This window comes from Rattus rattus, chromosome 1 (assembly GCF_011064425.1).
Source record: "Rattus rattus isolate New Zealand chromosome 1, Rrattus_CSIRO_v1, whole genome shotgun sequence".
Lineage (NCBI taxonomy): Eukaryota > Metazoa > Chordata > Mammalia > Rodentia > Muridae > Rattus > Rattus rattus.
In genome coordinates, this window is record NC_046154.1 from 57,948,572 (window position 1) to 57,965,155 (window position 16,584).

General features: G+C 38.7%; 1 protein-coding gene and 1 non-coding gene across 2 annotated transcripts in view; both read right to left on the reverse strand.

The window, feature by feature from the left end:
* The window catches only part of Mysm1 (Myb like, SWIRM and MPN domains 1), a 32,532-nt gene extending 17,194 nt beyond the window's left edge, over window positions 1-15,338 (reverse strand). The window contains exons 1-8 of the mRNA XM_032901868.1: window positions 15,239-15,338; window positions 11,453-11,528; window positions 9,874-9,944; window positions 7,608-7,685; window positions 7,497-7,520; window positions 6,019-6,097; window positions 3,493-3,591; window positions 603-1,321 (exon numbers count right to left, since the gene is read on the reverse strand). Of these exons, the coding sequence (XP_032757759.1) occupies window positions 603-1,321; window positions 3,493-3,591; window positions 6,019-6,097; window positions 7,497-7,520; window positions 7,608-7,685; window positions 9,874-9,944; window positions 11,453-11,528; window positions 15,239-15,300 (1,208 nt within the window). The 5' untranslated portion in view covers window positions 15,301-15,338. The remainder of the gene's footprint in view (window positions 1-602; window positions 1,322-3,492; window positions 3,592-6,018; window positions 6,098-7,496; window positions 7,521-7,607; window positions 7,686-9,873; window positions 9,945-11,452; window positions 11,529-15,238) is intronic.
* Window positions 2,583-2,718, reverse strand: LOC116890440. Its single transcript, XR_004386636.1, has one exon. It is a non-coding gene; the product is annotated as a small nucleolar RNA SNORA70 (small nucleolar RNA).
* Window positions 15,339-16,584: the final 1,246 nt, after the last annotated feature.

Genomic DNA, 16,584 nt, shown 5'->3' on the forward strand with positions numbered 1-16,584 from the left:
GAAAACAAAGGACAACACAGAATCCACATCCAAAGATCTGGAGAGCTTTCTAAAACATTAAGAGCATCTATGGATGCTTGAAGGAGCCTTAGTTACTCTCAGTGTATCTAGGCTAATAAGGAGGGTAGTCTTTTGGTTTCCTAAGTAATTGTGTTCATTCCACATTCAAAGTTGCAAGCACTGAAGAGCTATTCAGATGACAATTTCTGTACTATAATCATGTTTAACAATATTTCCTGTCTCTAAGTTTGTCCTTTTTTTATTCTCAAATACATGTGAAACTGGAAATTCTCTCCTTTCCCAGGCCAATATGTTCTATAGTTATAGCTTTCCAACACTGCCCCAAGAAACTGCTGCCCCTATGGACACTCCCTTCTAGCCAGGCTTCTCTTCTACAGTGGGATGACACGTTGTGATAGCAATGGATGCCCATGCTTACCAAAGTTTTTAAGAGGGTCACTATGAGAAACTTTAAATCATGACTACTGAAGGAAGACATGCAGAAGCTCTTTGAGTCTCTAGCAAATCCACAATTCTGCATGGTCCTAATCTATATGCTTTAGAGTACCAAGTTTTTAGAACATGTACAATGTAATTCTTACCACTGATCCAAAATGTAGTTTCTAATTTTCAAATAGCGTTCTGGTGTTTTAGTTTGACGCCCTTCAAAAAACTCAGGAATTGCTTGCTTTTCTTCTTCTTGAATGACATTTCTATCTATTTCTACTTCTTGTTCCGGTGGCTTAAGCTCTTCTCCTTCATGGTTTTCCTCCTCCACTTGGCAAGGAGGCAAAAGCAGTTCATTTCCACGTGGGTCCTTCTGACCCTCACAGGGCTCTGGAGAAGGTGAATGCTTGGTTTCCTCTGTTAGTATAGTGTATTCCTCAACCAGTTTACTGTCTTTCTCATGTAATTCAACTGAGTTTTTGCCATTATTATTTTGTTTTTCAGCCCATGACGTAATTTCTGAGCTTGAACATGCTTCTGCTTCACTTTGCTTCACATTCTGAAGATTTTCTTCTGAAGATTTAGCTAATGAACCTTCTTGGCATAATTCTCCTTGGTTGGTCTTATACATTTTACTACTAGGAACATCTAAAGTAAGATGGCCGCCATAATTCTTTTGTGATGTTTGAGAAGTCAACTCATCCAGCTCATCGGTGATGTCTACATCTTCATCATCAGACAACTTCTCAATTCTTACAGCATTAAGGTTGGGATCTGATGCTACCCACACCTTTGTCCTTTCATCTCTATTTTTAACCTGAAGATCACTGTTGCTCTTCAAAGTTGGTGTTTCTTTCTCCGCACCCCACTTTACCTTATTAAGAATCAAAATAACACACACACATATTATTAAACTAGATTTGAGGTTTAATCACCTTATACAAAAAAATTAGATAAAATGTTTTTAAACTAAGCACATGTTAACAGACATCATACCTTCACTTGCTTTAAAAAAAATCTTATAAACTTATTTTAAAAAACGGACAAGTAAAATAACATCATACACCAAAGTCTGTAAGTTAGACCCAATTAACCAGACCCAAAGTCTATACATCTCAGTGAACTTCTACAGTTAGAACAGCCATTCTGAGCCTGTGGAGCGTCACACTGGATTTCACACTTTCACTCTTGAACATACTTCTATGCAAGTATCTACCACCAAAAATGAAGAATCCTTGACAGAGTTTTGGTGTTTTAGTTTTGTTTGACTAGGAAAGCAGTTAATTTTATATCCTCTTTCATTTTTCATGTACATCACCTGCACTCATTCTGTCTTCATTCCCCTTATATCTATCTAGCCTTTCTTGTGCTCCTTTCTATATGTTATATTTTACCCACACGTACATTTCCTTATATATATATAATTGACTAGAATGCCTATATGAGAGAGAACACCCTCTTTCTGAGATAATGTGGCCTTGCTTAATATTATAAAAATATATATTTTAAGTCTATCCATTTTCCTATGAATTTTGTAACTTCATTTTTCTTTAAAGTGATATATATATATACACACACACACACACATATATGTATAGATACATACATGTATAAAATTATCCAGTCATCTAGTGATGAAGGACTGAAGGACTAGGCTAATTCCAATTTTTTGCTATATTGAATAAAATACAACTAGTAGAACACATTATTTACATTAGAAAAAAGATCTCATTTAAGACACTTCCAAATTTTATATAATTATGCTTCTAGATCTTAAATGCATACAACAGAAATTCTAAATAGCAACACTACATAACTGGTCTAGACAGCTGGCTCAACAATTATAGAGTTCTGGCTGCTTTTCCAGAGGACAGGACAGGATCAGTTTCTAGAACCTACATAGCGGCTCACAGCCACCTGTAACTCCAATTAGAGGATCCAGTGCCCAATCTCTTGGGCCTCTGAGGGTACTGCATACACGGGTAAATATAGATACATGTAGTAAAACACTCATATACCCTAACTCAAAAAATGTACATAGTTAAATTATTTGAAAAGTTAAGGAACTTGACCATAAATACATCTTTCTGAACAAGGTTATTAAGTTTTTCAGACAGTTCTCTGTTTTTTTTTTAAAATGTTTCCAAGGTCCCTTCAGGCAACCCATATAGATAACGGGCTACATACACTACCAAGGAGGCTGCTGTTTGCAACCATTGCACACCAAAGTCCCCATGGGGAAAGGGACTTGGCCGGCTTAGTTAGCTGCAACAAACTGTTCTTTATAGCAATAGTAAAAACTCCTTTACCATAAACAGATTTCATAACTACATTAGGTAGCATTTATATCCCCTAAATTCTAAAATTTCTACGTGTTTCTTTCACAGTGCAAATATTTATAAAAGAATATTTTCTGGAGAAAACATTAAGGCTGCTTAACATTTCCTCCGAGGAATGCTACTTGCTGTATAGAACTGACCAGCAGTACAACGAAGAGGTGCTGGGACACCACAACACACACCATCAGACACTTTACTCTGAGCTACCTGTGGATTGCAGACTGGACACGGCTGCTCCAGTGTTTTTAAAATTAACAAACGACAGACAGAGGGCTTAGTGGGTAAGTCAAACTTGACAACACAAGTCCAATCTCCAGTCTCCACATGGTGGAAGAAGAGAACCTACTCCCACAGTCCTCCCACCTCCATATCCCCGCCATGGCACACATACATGCATGGTCACATCACACATAAAATAACATGATTTTTTTAAGGATTCGCATATATCTTGAGTATTTATTACTTTAACTATAGAAACTCTTAGCAGTAAGACTATTTAGCTGGAGATGATTCATACCTATAGTTTTAGCACCCAGGAGGATTATAATATTGTTCTAGGCTATATTGGGATATATATTAAGATCCCACCTCAACAACGACAATATCAAAAACAAAACAATCTAGACTACACTTACAGTTTGCACTGAGTACTTATGCTGACTTTCCTAAGTTTCATTATTATTTAGGACATCTGTACTCTGCTTACCTTATTTTTGAAGTACTGTCTGGCATAACTCTTCACTTGTAAAACTGTGCGACTTTCAACTAGTGCTGCGATTTTGGTCCATCTTCGGCCAAATTTAGCCTGTTATCAAAATGGAAACAAAAGTAATATTTCAAGCAGTTGCCAAATTAAAGAAAATAACTAAAAGAAAACGAATCTTTATTTCTAAAGCACAAAATGAAACCTGATCTACTAGACTATGCATTTAAAATCAAAGCCCACATTTCTTTGACTCTAGAGTTCTGGAAACTATACAAAAATGACATACAACAGTCCAAAAGTGAGGTAAGTTATAACATGTATGTATGTATGTATGTATGTATGTATGTATGTATGTATGTATTTAAAAAAAAAAAAAACAAGATCAACTGGACACATTCTGCACTAACTGCAACTTTTAAAGTCAGAGTTGGTATTCTACAATACCTATTGAGTATCCTGTAGGAAACACACTACACTGGGTTTACAGTGATGACTTTTAGATTCAATCACAGATGAAGTATAACCAATGCCTCCTTCCTGGGGCCAAAGGCTGTGTTACACCCTGGGCGGTCCTATGGGGATTTCAAGTACAAAAAAGAAAATGCAGAATTCTAGATATACAATGGACTCTTAGACACCAAATCTAAACCATATTTAGTATATAACTCTTCACCAACACAAGTTATTTCCCACAGGAGATAACAACACCATTCCCATTTTAGAATTCTTAAAACCACAAAAAACAAAACTAAATACAACTCAGGACCAAGTATCCATGCTTTGTGGTAGTAAAATACTTTTAAAGGTCTGGCCTAAATGATAGTTTCATTTATACACTTATTTCTGTCATTCCGAAGAGTGTTTTATTAAAACTCCAAGTGTTTCTGGGAAAACTACTATAAATTATTAAGGGTAACACTTAGCTAGTATTAACTAAGTGAAGAATCAGTTCTATTTACTGGTGTGAAGGCCAATGACTTGGTATCACAAATCACATTTAGAGCCAGCAGGGACCTGGAAAAAGTCAGCTCCTTTGTGATACTAGGGGCTTGAACATGAGGAAAATGAAAGGTGACACTAACAAGAGAAACACAGGAAATATACACCAGTTTCAAACTTGAGTAAAGATACAGCCCCACGCTAAAGAAACAGACGGAATGAAACCTTCCTGTACCATCAGTGCCAAGTCATTCCTTTCTCCCATACCTGAAGCAGCCCATTCTGTAAGGAAGTTATATCAATGGGTAAAAGTGAGCAACACAACCAATAATTGCCCGATATATGAAAAGGTCTTCTTCTGTAAGAAAATATTCTGTGTATAAATTTCTATGGATCTATATCAATTTTCATCTGCTTATATATGAACAAAACATCCCTAGAAGGATATGGTGAATGAGAGTGAGACTTATTACCCAATAGTTTTAGGTGTGAGTTCTGAACATACAAATGTGGTTTCCATAATAATTCCATCATTAACGCCAACAATAAAGAAAAAAGAAGAATCTTAGGTTCACAAACCAATTGTAAATATGAGCATATGTATGTTTAGTCTTTAATAAGGAACAAATCTTGAAGCCATCATCCATCCTGAAAAAATTATTGTTAGATTGTCATACAATAGAATAAAAACCGGCATAACTATCATCAGTATAGAAAAAGAAACTCAGAAGTTTTAAAAACCTCCAGATAGTTTATGTATTTGTATTAAAACACCAAGAAACATAGCTCTCATGCTACTGGCTAAAAAAAATACATATTTTACTTCTCATAATTTCTGTTAATAATTCAATTTTATTCAAAAACCTTTCATAAATATTATATACTACCTAAATAATGTAATATAATCTCAAAATCAATTTAGACTAATTTTGAGTTACATATACCCTAAAAGAAAATATACAATCTATTCTTGATAGTTTAAAAGTTAATGGTTATTTTATTAAACATTTTCCATGTTATAAAGTGTTTTCAGAATTTGAACCACACACATACTTTTTTTTTTTTAAAGATTTATTCATTTATTATATATAAGTACACTGTAGCTGTCTTCAGATACACCAGAAGAGAGCATCGGATCTCTTTTACAACCATGTGGTTGCTGGGAATTGAACTCAGGACCTCTGGAAGATTAGTCAGTGCTCTTAACTGCTGAACCATCTCTCCAGCCCACACACATACTTTTTATACTTCTTAATTTCTATACTTTGAAAGAGATTTCACTGAAATAGTCATAACAAAAAATGCTTCCAGTCTTCAAAGATGTGTGTAAAAAATATGGATTATGCACAATAAAAAAGGGAGAATTCAGCTCCTATTCCAAATATATAAAATTTTTTAAAATTTATTTCTAGAATAATTTGACTGTAAGTTAAAAATTTCTGAAAAAGAAAAAAAGACAAAATAACAAAAAGAGGGGTTGGGGATTTAGCTCAGTGGTAGAGCGCTTGCCTAGCAAGCGCAAGGCCCTAAGTTTGGTCTTCAGCTCCGGAGGGGGGAAAAAAAAGACAAAAAAATTTCTCTATTTACCAGTCCTTGTTCAAACAGTTTTTTCTCTTCTATCGTCCACTTTACTGAATAACTGGATGGTTTTGCAGGAGAACGTACCCTGAAGGAAAAGAGAAATTGAAAAAAAGATGTGAAATGGAACATTCCATACATTCCATATTTATGTAGAGATCAGTTATTGTCAATCTTCCCAATGACCCTTTAATACAGTTCCTCATGTTATGGTGATCCTCAACAATAAAATCATTGCATTGTTACACCATAACTGTAATTTTACTCCTGTTAGGAATCATAATGTACCTGTTTTCTGATGGTCTTAGGCAACCCCTATGAAAGGGGATTGGGAACTGCTGTTATACCCACTCATGGCTAAAACCAAGACTTCACAGTCTTACAGAAGGAGACAGCTGAAGCAGCTGGTGCCTAGAGGTTTACCCTGTTCCTTATCTCTACCAGAATGACTGGAGCCCAAACAATACAATCCTTGGGGCTGAGTGAAGACAGCACAAAGACATCAAAGGTAGTCAGTCTGATAACAAGTAGCTCTCTTCAGACTGAAAATAAACACCAGGCAGTAATATATTCCCCAAAACCTAAGAGTTTAAATCATAAAACTATGGCATCTCATTTACTGCTTTTAAAATCTGTACCACAAGAAATTAAAGCATACTAGAGAAGCTCTCTGATTTCCTCCAGCCATCCCATCTTCTAACTTCACTTTGTTATTTAACAAAATATAAAAGCTAGAGTCAGCTTGGTGCTCAAGTATGCATTTATAAATGAATAATGATCATCTTTTCTTCTAATTAAAGAAGGGTACTTGTAAACCTTTAACTTTTCTAGAAAGTTTTTAGACAGGGTGTTGCTATGTAGCCCTAGTTGGCCTGGGACTCTGTATAGAGCGAGAGGGCATTGAACTTGTGAAAATCTTGATCATGCCTTCTGACTACTAGGATTACAGGCATGTCCTACCCAGTTTCCTAGGTAATATTTTTAAGTCACAGATCCAAATAAAACTGTACATAACACACTTAAAATTGTCAAACAGAACATACATTAACTCAATTCATAATATACTCCACATCGGCTTCTAAAGATTTCCCCATAAAACGTTAGGAAGCTACCTTTCTTTACCGTGTGAGGAACTGCAGATAAAGACATTTTTAAAAAGCCCTGCAAATAGAAGATGGCATAAAATTATGTATTCTAACATCTGAGCCAAAGCCATCTTTAAAAATATCATTTTTTGAATCAAGAGGGCTTTCCCAATGATCATACCTAATTTTTAAAATTTTTCTTAGACTTTTCAATTGAACTAAAAAGGTTTTAAAAGGGGTTGGAGGGCTCAGTAGCTACAGCATTCAGTTGCCAGCACTCATCACGCTGCACCTGGACTCACTCACACAACCATACAGAGATACAGGGAACACACCGTGTTTAACTAAAATAAAAACAATTCTTATTTTTTAAAACAAGGGTTTAAAAATATAGATACATACATGATCTTTCCTGTTTTCTGTAGGCTGCACATGAAAAAAGAGAACAGGAAGCTTGTGAAGTTTTTAAAATTGCAACTCAAAACCTTTAATAGTACTGTGAACTGACTTTACCTGTTCGTGCATTTTTTATTATTTTCCTTTTGATTAACCCAGAATTTTCCTGGAAGTGATTTATTAGATAAATAATACCTATGTTTTATTAAGGAAACTTAAACAATATTAAAGCCATATAATTCTCATATGCTATCAAGTAGACAGACTGGTGAAAGACATTTACATGTAATCAAAACCTATTCCTCTAAAAGCCTGCCCACGGCTGTATTGGCCATGGTGCCTGTAGGGATGATAGCACAGCAAACACACAACACAATGCCTGCACTGTATGCACCACAACGATGGTGGTTTCCTTTCTCTTCCCTACCACAAGTAGCTAAGAAAGAATAGCCTCAATCCTTTTCTAAGATACGAATAGCAAAATAGATGACTTTGTTTTGTGGGGTAATTTGGGAACCACTGTTTCTGTATATTTAAAGTTCACAGAGAAGAACTCAGGATTCCTCTATTCATTAATACAAGTAACATCACATTTACCAAGAACTACTCGGTGTCGCTGAAACTAGCCTGCCACAAAGCTTTCCCCCCCACCTGTCATACATCAGGCCATGTACTAGAGACAAACTTTATATATATATATATATATATATATATATATAAACATATAAAATATGTATGTATATGTTCTCCCTATCCTCTAAATACCTATGTGTAACTCTTTACTTGTTACTTGAGTCTACATCTGAAAGTGAACTAGTGATTACTTGTTCAATAACCTAGAATTGCACTGTTCAATATGGTGGCTACTAGTCACATATGTAGATAAAAGCATTTGGAACACAACAAGTATTGATTTAGTGTTAGAACAAAGTATATTGTGGATTCCCAAGCCTTAGTATGAAACACTGATGTTTTCATTTGGTGCTTGAGAGATGGCTTAATTAGTGCCTTCTACATAATATTGAGAATCTAAATTAGGATTGCTAGGCTCCATGTCCGAAGCTAGGTGCAACAGTTGGTATACATACAATCCTAGCACTGGGTGGCAGACCCAGGCGGCCCCGAAGAGTATTTGACTACCTAGCTAGTCTAGCCAAATCAATGATCTTCACATTCATAAGAATCCTCACCTCAAAAAATAATGTGGATAGAGAATAAAGAAAACACCCACAGTCAACCTCTGACTTTGCATATACACACGCGCACGCACACATACACACACAACCTACACACATAGAAACAATGTTTTCATATGAAGGTATTAGAAAATTGAAGATTATATGTGCCTCTCATTTAAATGAATAATCTAAACAATAACTAATATTTGGGGGGAGTAAGGGGTTCACCAATGGCAATTAAAAATACAGAAAAATTTTCAAATTAACAGAAACAGTTGGGAATACATAACAGAAATCTGGATCAGAGAGTGAACAGAATTGGTTGGAGAGATGGTTTAGTGGTTAAGAGCATGAACTGCTATTCCAGAATGACTCAGTTTGATTCCAGAAACCACATGACAGCTCTAATCTGACAACCTCTTATGGTCTCCACAGGTACCAGAAACAAGTGATATAGACATATGTGCAAACAAAAAAACCACATAAATAATAATAATAATAATAATAATAATAATAATAATAATAATAATAATAATAACAATAACAACAGCAGCAGCAATAGTGGACAGAAATCCATAAAATGACTAAGAAAAAGATAAAATAAGCCAGTATTTGTTAGTAAACTTTAAAGACAGAAAAATCAGAAATTACTGTTTAAGCCTTTCATATATAAGATACACACACACACGAAAACTGAGTATCAAAGAAGTTAAACTAAGCAGGATAAGCAGTCAGTTGCTAAGCCCAAGATAAGGACCTACAAACTCTGGGGGAAATCAGTCTATTTTGTTTTCCATTAAACTTCCTCTCATATAACATCTGTAAATTGCACAGTGCAATGTGAAAATTTCTACATGTTCTCAAGCCTTGTACAGATAAATATCTTTCAGTTTTAGCTTATGTTGATATGAAAATGGAGGCTTGGAATTAAGATTCTGACTTAAATATTCTACCTTTTCTAGCATAAGCTCACTCTACATGCAAACTTGGCTAACAACAAAAACTCGAAAACGTGGCATGAGTCTCAGATTCACCAGCAAAGCATGCTACTATTTGCATAGATAAATGACATGAAATTACACAATCAAAAACCTGTGGCCAAACAATACTCATCTAATAATTACAGTGGCCTCTTCTATAATGATTGCACTGATTCCTACTTTAGCCCTAAAACCTTTACTCTTCTCATAATCGATGAAGGATACTCTTCTTCCAACAGCATTTTCTCAATGACAGCTCTGTTTTCGTCACTGATGGTGCTATCCAGAGTCCAAGGCTATTTAAAAACAAAAGAATGGCATGTGTTAACTCTCTATAGATACTTTATTACTTAAGAAACCTTCTCATTTTGTTGAGTGAAAGACATGCTAAAACAGTAACAGCTACAACTCACTAGATGAGTACACAGATACATTTTGATTTTCACAATCACCCCAAGACGGGCATACACAGTCCACAAAGGCATCTGCAGCACTGGTGGCATGCTAACTGGAAGACAAGAAAGCTCACAGGAAATCCTGCTGGATTCCCAGGCTCATGCCCCTTACCTGTAAGCAGTAATAATGGCCACTATGCACAAAATAACTCCTAGGCATCAGGCATTTTGCTAAACACTTAACCTGTTTCCAAAACTCAAGTTTGTTTTTTTTTTTTTTTTTCCGGCCACAGCCTGAGTAAATAATTATACTCATTTCAATTCTCAAAGTTATGTAATTTTCAACTCCAATCTCTTTAAGCTCCATAGTATTACAGACACTGCCCACACAAGAACTTCCTTTGAATATCTAATTGGCTTCTCAAATGAAACATGCAAAACACAATTCAGTATCACCTGTCTGCACCTGCCTTTCCAACTTTGCAAGGAGCACTGTCAACTACCACTTACCATCTCCACATGCAATCTACTAAACAGCTCTACCTTCACAGTATAATTCAAACTGGCTCACTTAGAGCTCTTCTGCAACATACAGGACTAAGCCACTGTTTAAATCCTTGCTTGGATTATTACAAATGCATCCTAACCAGTCCCTCCGTCTCTACTCTGCTTCCTTCTAGACCTTTCTTTACCACAGTACCCAAAGCATATCTGACAAACAGGAGTCCACTAGTCTGTACTGAAAGCTGTATATTTCATTGTCTTGGTTCACTTCCAAAATTTAAGCTTGTCAGTGTAAGCCAGTGCTTTGCACTTACTATTTCTTCTGCTTACTATGTTAACTTTTTAATCATGTATTCATTCATTTTTCCATTACACTTCAAGTTAAATGTCACCTCCTCAGTGCCCTTTACTGACTTTTCCTTTGGGACCCCCCAACCTAGTAACCTCAGTCAGTGGAGCTTATCTCGTTCATAATCTACACATGGTTGTCTGCCCATGTATTGCCCAACTCCTGCTTTGTCTACGAATTCCATGAAAGCAGAGTCACGTGTGTCTTGATGGCACTTGCGGTGCTTTAACCTGCCCTGCTGTCTGGCATGGCGAGTGTGCAGTAACTGCTAAATGAAAACGTGGACTCTGTGAGGATATCCATCTTCCATTCGAAGAAATCGAAGTTAGCAAATATGAGGAGAGGTAACGATCTGCCCCTAAATCAAGCTGGATCTAAATTTATTTCTCAAGAAATCACTTTTTCATAGTTGAAAAAAGGTTCCTCTACTTTTAAAGGAAGTGTTTCCATATACTACCTCTGTGGTTTTGGAGAATTAGGCCTTAGTTAAAAAAAGGAAAAGAGGCACTCTGGGCAACTAGCTGCAACGTCACGTCATCTGACTTAGCATACTTACAAGACAGCCATTCTCCCTTCTCCATGTTGAATCAAGATAGTGATCTTGAAAAACTGATGCTGTATTTCCATCATTTCTGTAATAAATACAAACATAGACAAGTGAGCTTGCATCCATTTCCGGCTACAGACCACATAGGACAGGGGCTGGCCAGTTGTTGATACAAGGCACCTCCTCTCCTTAACAAAGATTTGAACACAGTTTAACACCTACTCTACCTCATCAACCTATGAAGGGAGAACTGTAACGCAGCTCAGCAGCCACACGCACACACAAACAACATTACAGTTAAATCTTTTACAACAGCTAAGTCTGCCAAGAGTGCAAGAGGTGGGGCTACTATCATTTCAAATTCAATGCAGAAATATTTTCTACCATAATGAGGATTTGCAACATTCACACTCTGATATATGCATTGGAACACCTACCTCAATATCCTTAAGGACCACAAGATACATGGTTAAGCTTAAAGTAAAATAACCTTTGTCTCAAACCTGCCAGGCTTCCACTGTTTTCTCTCTTAGCCCTTGTAACCTCAATCTCCCTAGGGGTCCAAGCCACAAATCTGAATTTGCCCCCTGTTCTTCACAATCCAATTCAAGCTGCCCCTTTGCTTCCACTGTTTCCACCCTCTGCTCTAATGCTCTAGTTTCACACCTTAAGAGCTTTACTGGGTCAGTGCAGGAGAAAAGAGTCGTAAGCCAGCTTCTCACCCTTGTCTATTTACCTCCATGGAACACATACATAAAGTTTATTGTCAGTTCTACCCAACAAGAATTCATAATTTTACGACAACTGGAACTTCATTTTCATAACTGTTATATACACCCAGGGGATGACACAGAATGTAATCAACGGTTGAGTGAATGAGTAAATAAGCAAGTGGGTAATGGACAGAGGTCTGTAGGAAAGAATGAAGACTTTTAAACTACTCAGCATGGTGGTATTTAATTGTAATTCCAGAACTTAGGAGGTAGAGGCAGGAGGATCAGGAGTCCAATTGACGGCAAGTTCCAGGCCAGCCTTATCAAAGCCTATTGGAAACTGAAGGTATTAACATCATCAGATTTGGATGTAACAAAGACTTAACTTCAGCAGGAAAAGGGGACCAAGGAGCGAAATAATGGTAGCAAAAATAATTATAAAAATGCTAGAGAAACACAGCAATAATTTGTATCTACAGAAAAGGCAGTATGAGCAAGAAGAGTGTTGTGTGAAAGAATACTTAATAAGTGACCAGATGGGGACTAGAAAGATGGCAGAGGAAAAAGGAGGGAGTTCAGGTCTGTGCCTTGAGACTGGATGGAGGCTGCCGTCAGGTACTAAACTAGGGACAGCTCAGAGACAGATCTGAGAGAGGGAAGCTGATATAGTGATACTGAGGTACTTTTGAGGCCAGAAGAGCTAGTAGGTTCTAGTTAGAGTCCTGATCAGAAGCTCATAGACACAGGTCTGTAAAGGATTAGGGAAACAAAAACAAGTATTAGGTTGAATCTGAGGAAGTGTGTGTTTGTACATCAGAATGGCAGGGTAGCAAAACATCAACCTAACAGAAATTAAGTCATGAGAAATGCTAGGCTTGGAGATGTCACTAGGAATGTGTCACTGAGCACAAGTCTTATGGCAAAACACCTTTCCTCAACTAGGGAAAAGCCTACAGAAAAGGAAGATGAGAACAAAGGATAGTTGAAGGAAAACCAAATTGCAGAGTTTTATTTTAGTACCTAGCTTCAGTAAATGCTCAAAATTTGTATGGTTTCAAACTAATCTTTAAGAGTTCCTTAAATGCTACTTTTCTCTATAACACCATACCTCAAGGGGTAAATTCACACTAAATTCAACATGATTCAAACTCTGGCATTACAGGGCACCATTCCACAAGCAATGTCAGAGGTGCTCCATAAGCAGTGGCTGACATCAGAAACCTTCATAATCCTGCTTGCATGATACATGAAAAAAACAAAAGAAAGAAAGGAAGAAAGAAAAGGAAAGCAAAGACAGGACATGCCTGCTCCTTAGTATGGTGGAGAAGAAAGTTTATTGTAGATAAAAGGGAGAGCATCTACAGTGGTGGGGAATTCTCAGAGCATCCAGATCACGTGAACATGAGCCTGAACTGGACCATGTAAGGAGAATGCAGAGAGAAGATGCAACCAAGAGAGGCCGGCTGAGCCAAGAGACTGTCCAATGGAGTACAGGATAGATCAAAACAGACAGACAACCAAAATGGCTGCATTAGATAGAGAAGGGCAGCTGGGGGAGGGCAGCCCAACTTCTGGGCTGAAGAAAATAGGGTAGGGGACAGGGTATGCCAGCCATACTCTGCAAAAGGCAGGGACTAAGGGATGCTGGGAGAACCTGGAGGCCAGGTGCATTGTAATATATGAATAGCACTTCAGGCAGCCATTTATCCCTGCTTAGAGACCTAACATTTGAGGTTAACATTACAAATGCCACCAGTAGACCCAAGTGTCAAGAAAATGGTACAAGAAAAAGGGACGAAAAACTAAACACAATCAGAAAAGTTAAGACGAACCCTTGAAAGAAGCACAGAATCAATGCTTTCAGGTAAGGCTCACTCAACCCAAGGTGAATTCCTTCCTCTATGAACTCCAAACTGTGCTTGCCCACTTAGCTCACTGATACACAAAAATCACAAACTCACAAGCACTTGTTCAAGACTGAAAAATTACACCAACGTAAATAAAGTTCTTGCTATCTCAGGCTATCTGAATAACTTTTGGACTTCTCTACCTAAGAACTTTAGAGAAAATAATTATATGAAGTTAACTACCCCTCATTTTTTTTTTTTTAAATCACATTTTAAGAGCTCACTGGCTATTTTTAAATGCTCCTTATTTTGGTGTCTCACAGAGGACTTGAAGTCTACAAACAAGCAGCCCTCCTGTCAAATGAATTATACAGGCCAGAAATTGAGCAGTATTAGTAACACCAGGTAGTTCAACAAAGTTCTCACGAAGTCGCTGACAAGTTACAGGTAATGTACCTGGCTGTATTTCCAACTCAGGTCTTCTGACCCCTACAGGAGGTCCTATTCTGGGCCCCATTACTTAAAAGGACAAACACTGCTTACTGCTAAAGCAACGTGCCAAAGCAGGTTCGGTTTAAAGTGACACTGCCAGTCCTGCGGGCACCGGTATTTAACAACATCCCTCACTGGGTCTTCTTTTATCCCTAACACAGCAAAGAACACATCTGCTGAACATTTTACATATGCTAAAACATCTTTCATAATTATTTCATTCGATGCTTACAACAGTAAGATCGACATGTGATTCTTGCTTGGAAATGCCACAAATGCCTTGACAGTAAACAGGAAGAGCAAATGCAGAAGGCAAACATGAATTGTCCAACTCTAAAATCTGGATCCTTTAAGATAAGCTGCCTCTCTGCAAGTTTTCAACAACTTGTCCTTAGAAGCAGGATTCAAACCACTGGATCAAGGTCGCTTGCAGGGGCGGGACCAAGTGTCTATGAAGTCAGGTCCTGTAGACTAGGCGCCAGGATTCAAGTTGCTGTGAGGAGCCTGAGACAAAGCGAATGCAGGAAGGAATCCGAAGTGAAACACGTCCACTGCATCCCAGGAAGCGGAGACAAACAGTCCAACCCAGGGCACTGGGTCCACGCCCCGACCCGTGGACCCGGCCGACTTCCGGCCAGGAGCAACCCGGGTCCTGACGCCGTCCACACGGACCCTTGGCCAACCGCATCCTCCGGCCCTTGCCTAGCACAGCCCGGCCCGCAGGACCCCGCTCTACGCCTCACCCCGGCTGTGCAGCCGCCGCCACATCTCCTTCCACATCCACATCCGCCTCCTCAGCTTCCATGACTGCACTTGACACAGGCGTACTCGTGAGATCCCGCGAGATGCGGCGGGTCGGGGGCGGGACCGGAGGCGGGGCCTGTGGTGTGGCGCACTTCCGGGGAAAGGTCCTGTCGCAAAAGACCGAGACACTGCAGTGAAAGCTGCTTCCCCAGGGACAGAGTGCGGTATTTCACTTCTCCCACCTGTTACATGGGATTATTCACAGCAGATAGCTTTCCATTCAGGCGAGACACCCTGCTTTGCAAACTGTTCATGTGGCAGCCATTGACTCTGGTTCAATTTCACACACACACACGCACGCACACGCACGCACACAGGCACACCACACACACACGCACGCACACACTCACACGCCTACCCGCCCCGCCCACCACAGTGAATTATTAGAATGACCCAGGGGAATAGATGCAGAATTCACGGATTTTATGTTATGGATAAGGAAATAGGTTCATAAAACTGACGTGATTGTCACCATATACATACAAATCATTGCCGGAAACCCGTGAAGCAAAGAACTTAACGGGTTTCCAAGAAAACCGATACAGCCTTTGCATTTCTCTGCCCTGAAATCTGTCTCTCATATAATTAGAATCTTCTCTATCAGGACCGTGACTTCTTTAAGCACAAAGCCTGTCTGGTAGTGCTGTCAGTGTTCAGCACGGTGTCTGGCACGTAGTAGGAGTAAACGTTGGACAGGTAGTGTGTTGGGAACAAGCAAAAGAAACTTGTTTTAAGTACTACCATTTCGTTTTCATACTTCATTTAAACGTGGTGGTGGTGGTGGAGGGGAACTAAGTTCAAGGTCCCCTGCCCTAGAGGTGCTGGGGGACTTCCTAGTACCTGGACAGCTTCTGCTGCAAGGAGACAGTTTTTTGAGTCCAGCCATCTCAGAGACAACTTATAGGGAGACAATTGTCTGAATCCAGCCATCTCAGGGAAAGTTGTAAGGAGACAGTAGTCTGAGTCCAGCCATCTCAAGGACAATCTCCAGCTTGCTACAGGGTCAAACTAAGTTCCTGTTTCCAGCTCAGGAACCAACTCCTATCCTGATTGGTGGAAACTCCCTTGCTCAACCCCTTATGTCAAAATATGATTGGACGAAGCTGCAAGCCACTCTCTCCTTTGCTTTATGGTTTCATCCTTTAAATATGCCAGAGGGAATACTACAGTACCCATTACTCAGGCAGAGCCAGGGATGGTGCCTGTTTGCACTTCACGTATGAGGAGCTGAGGAAACCTTGAGCAGACGTCTTAGGACGGATTGGAATCCCAGGTGAGTGTGTAT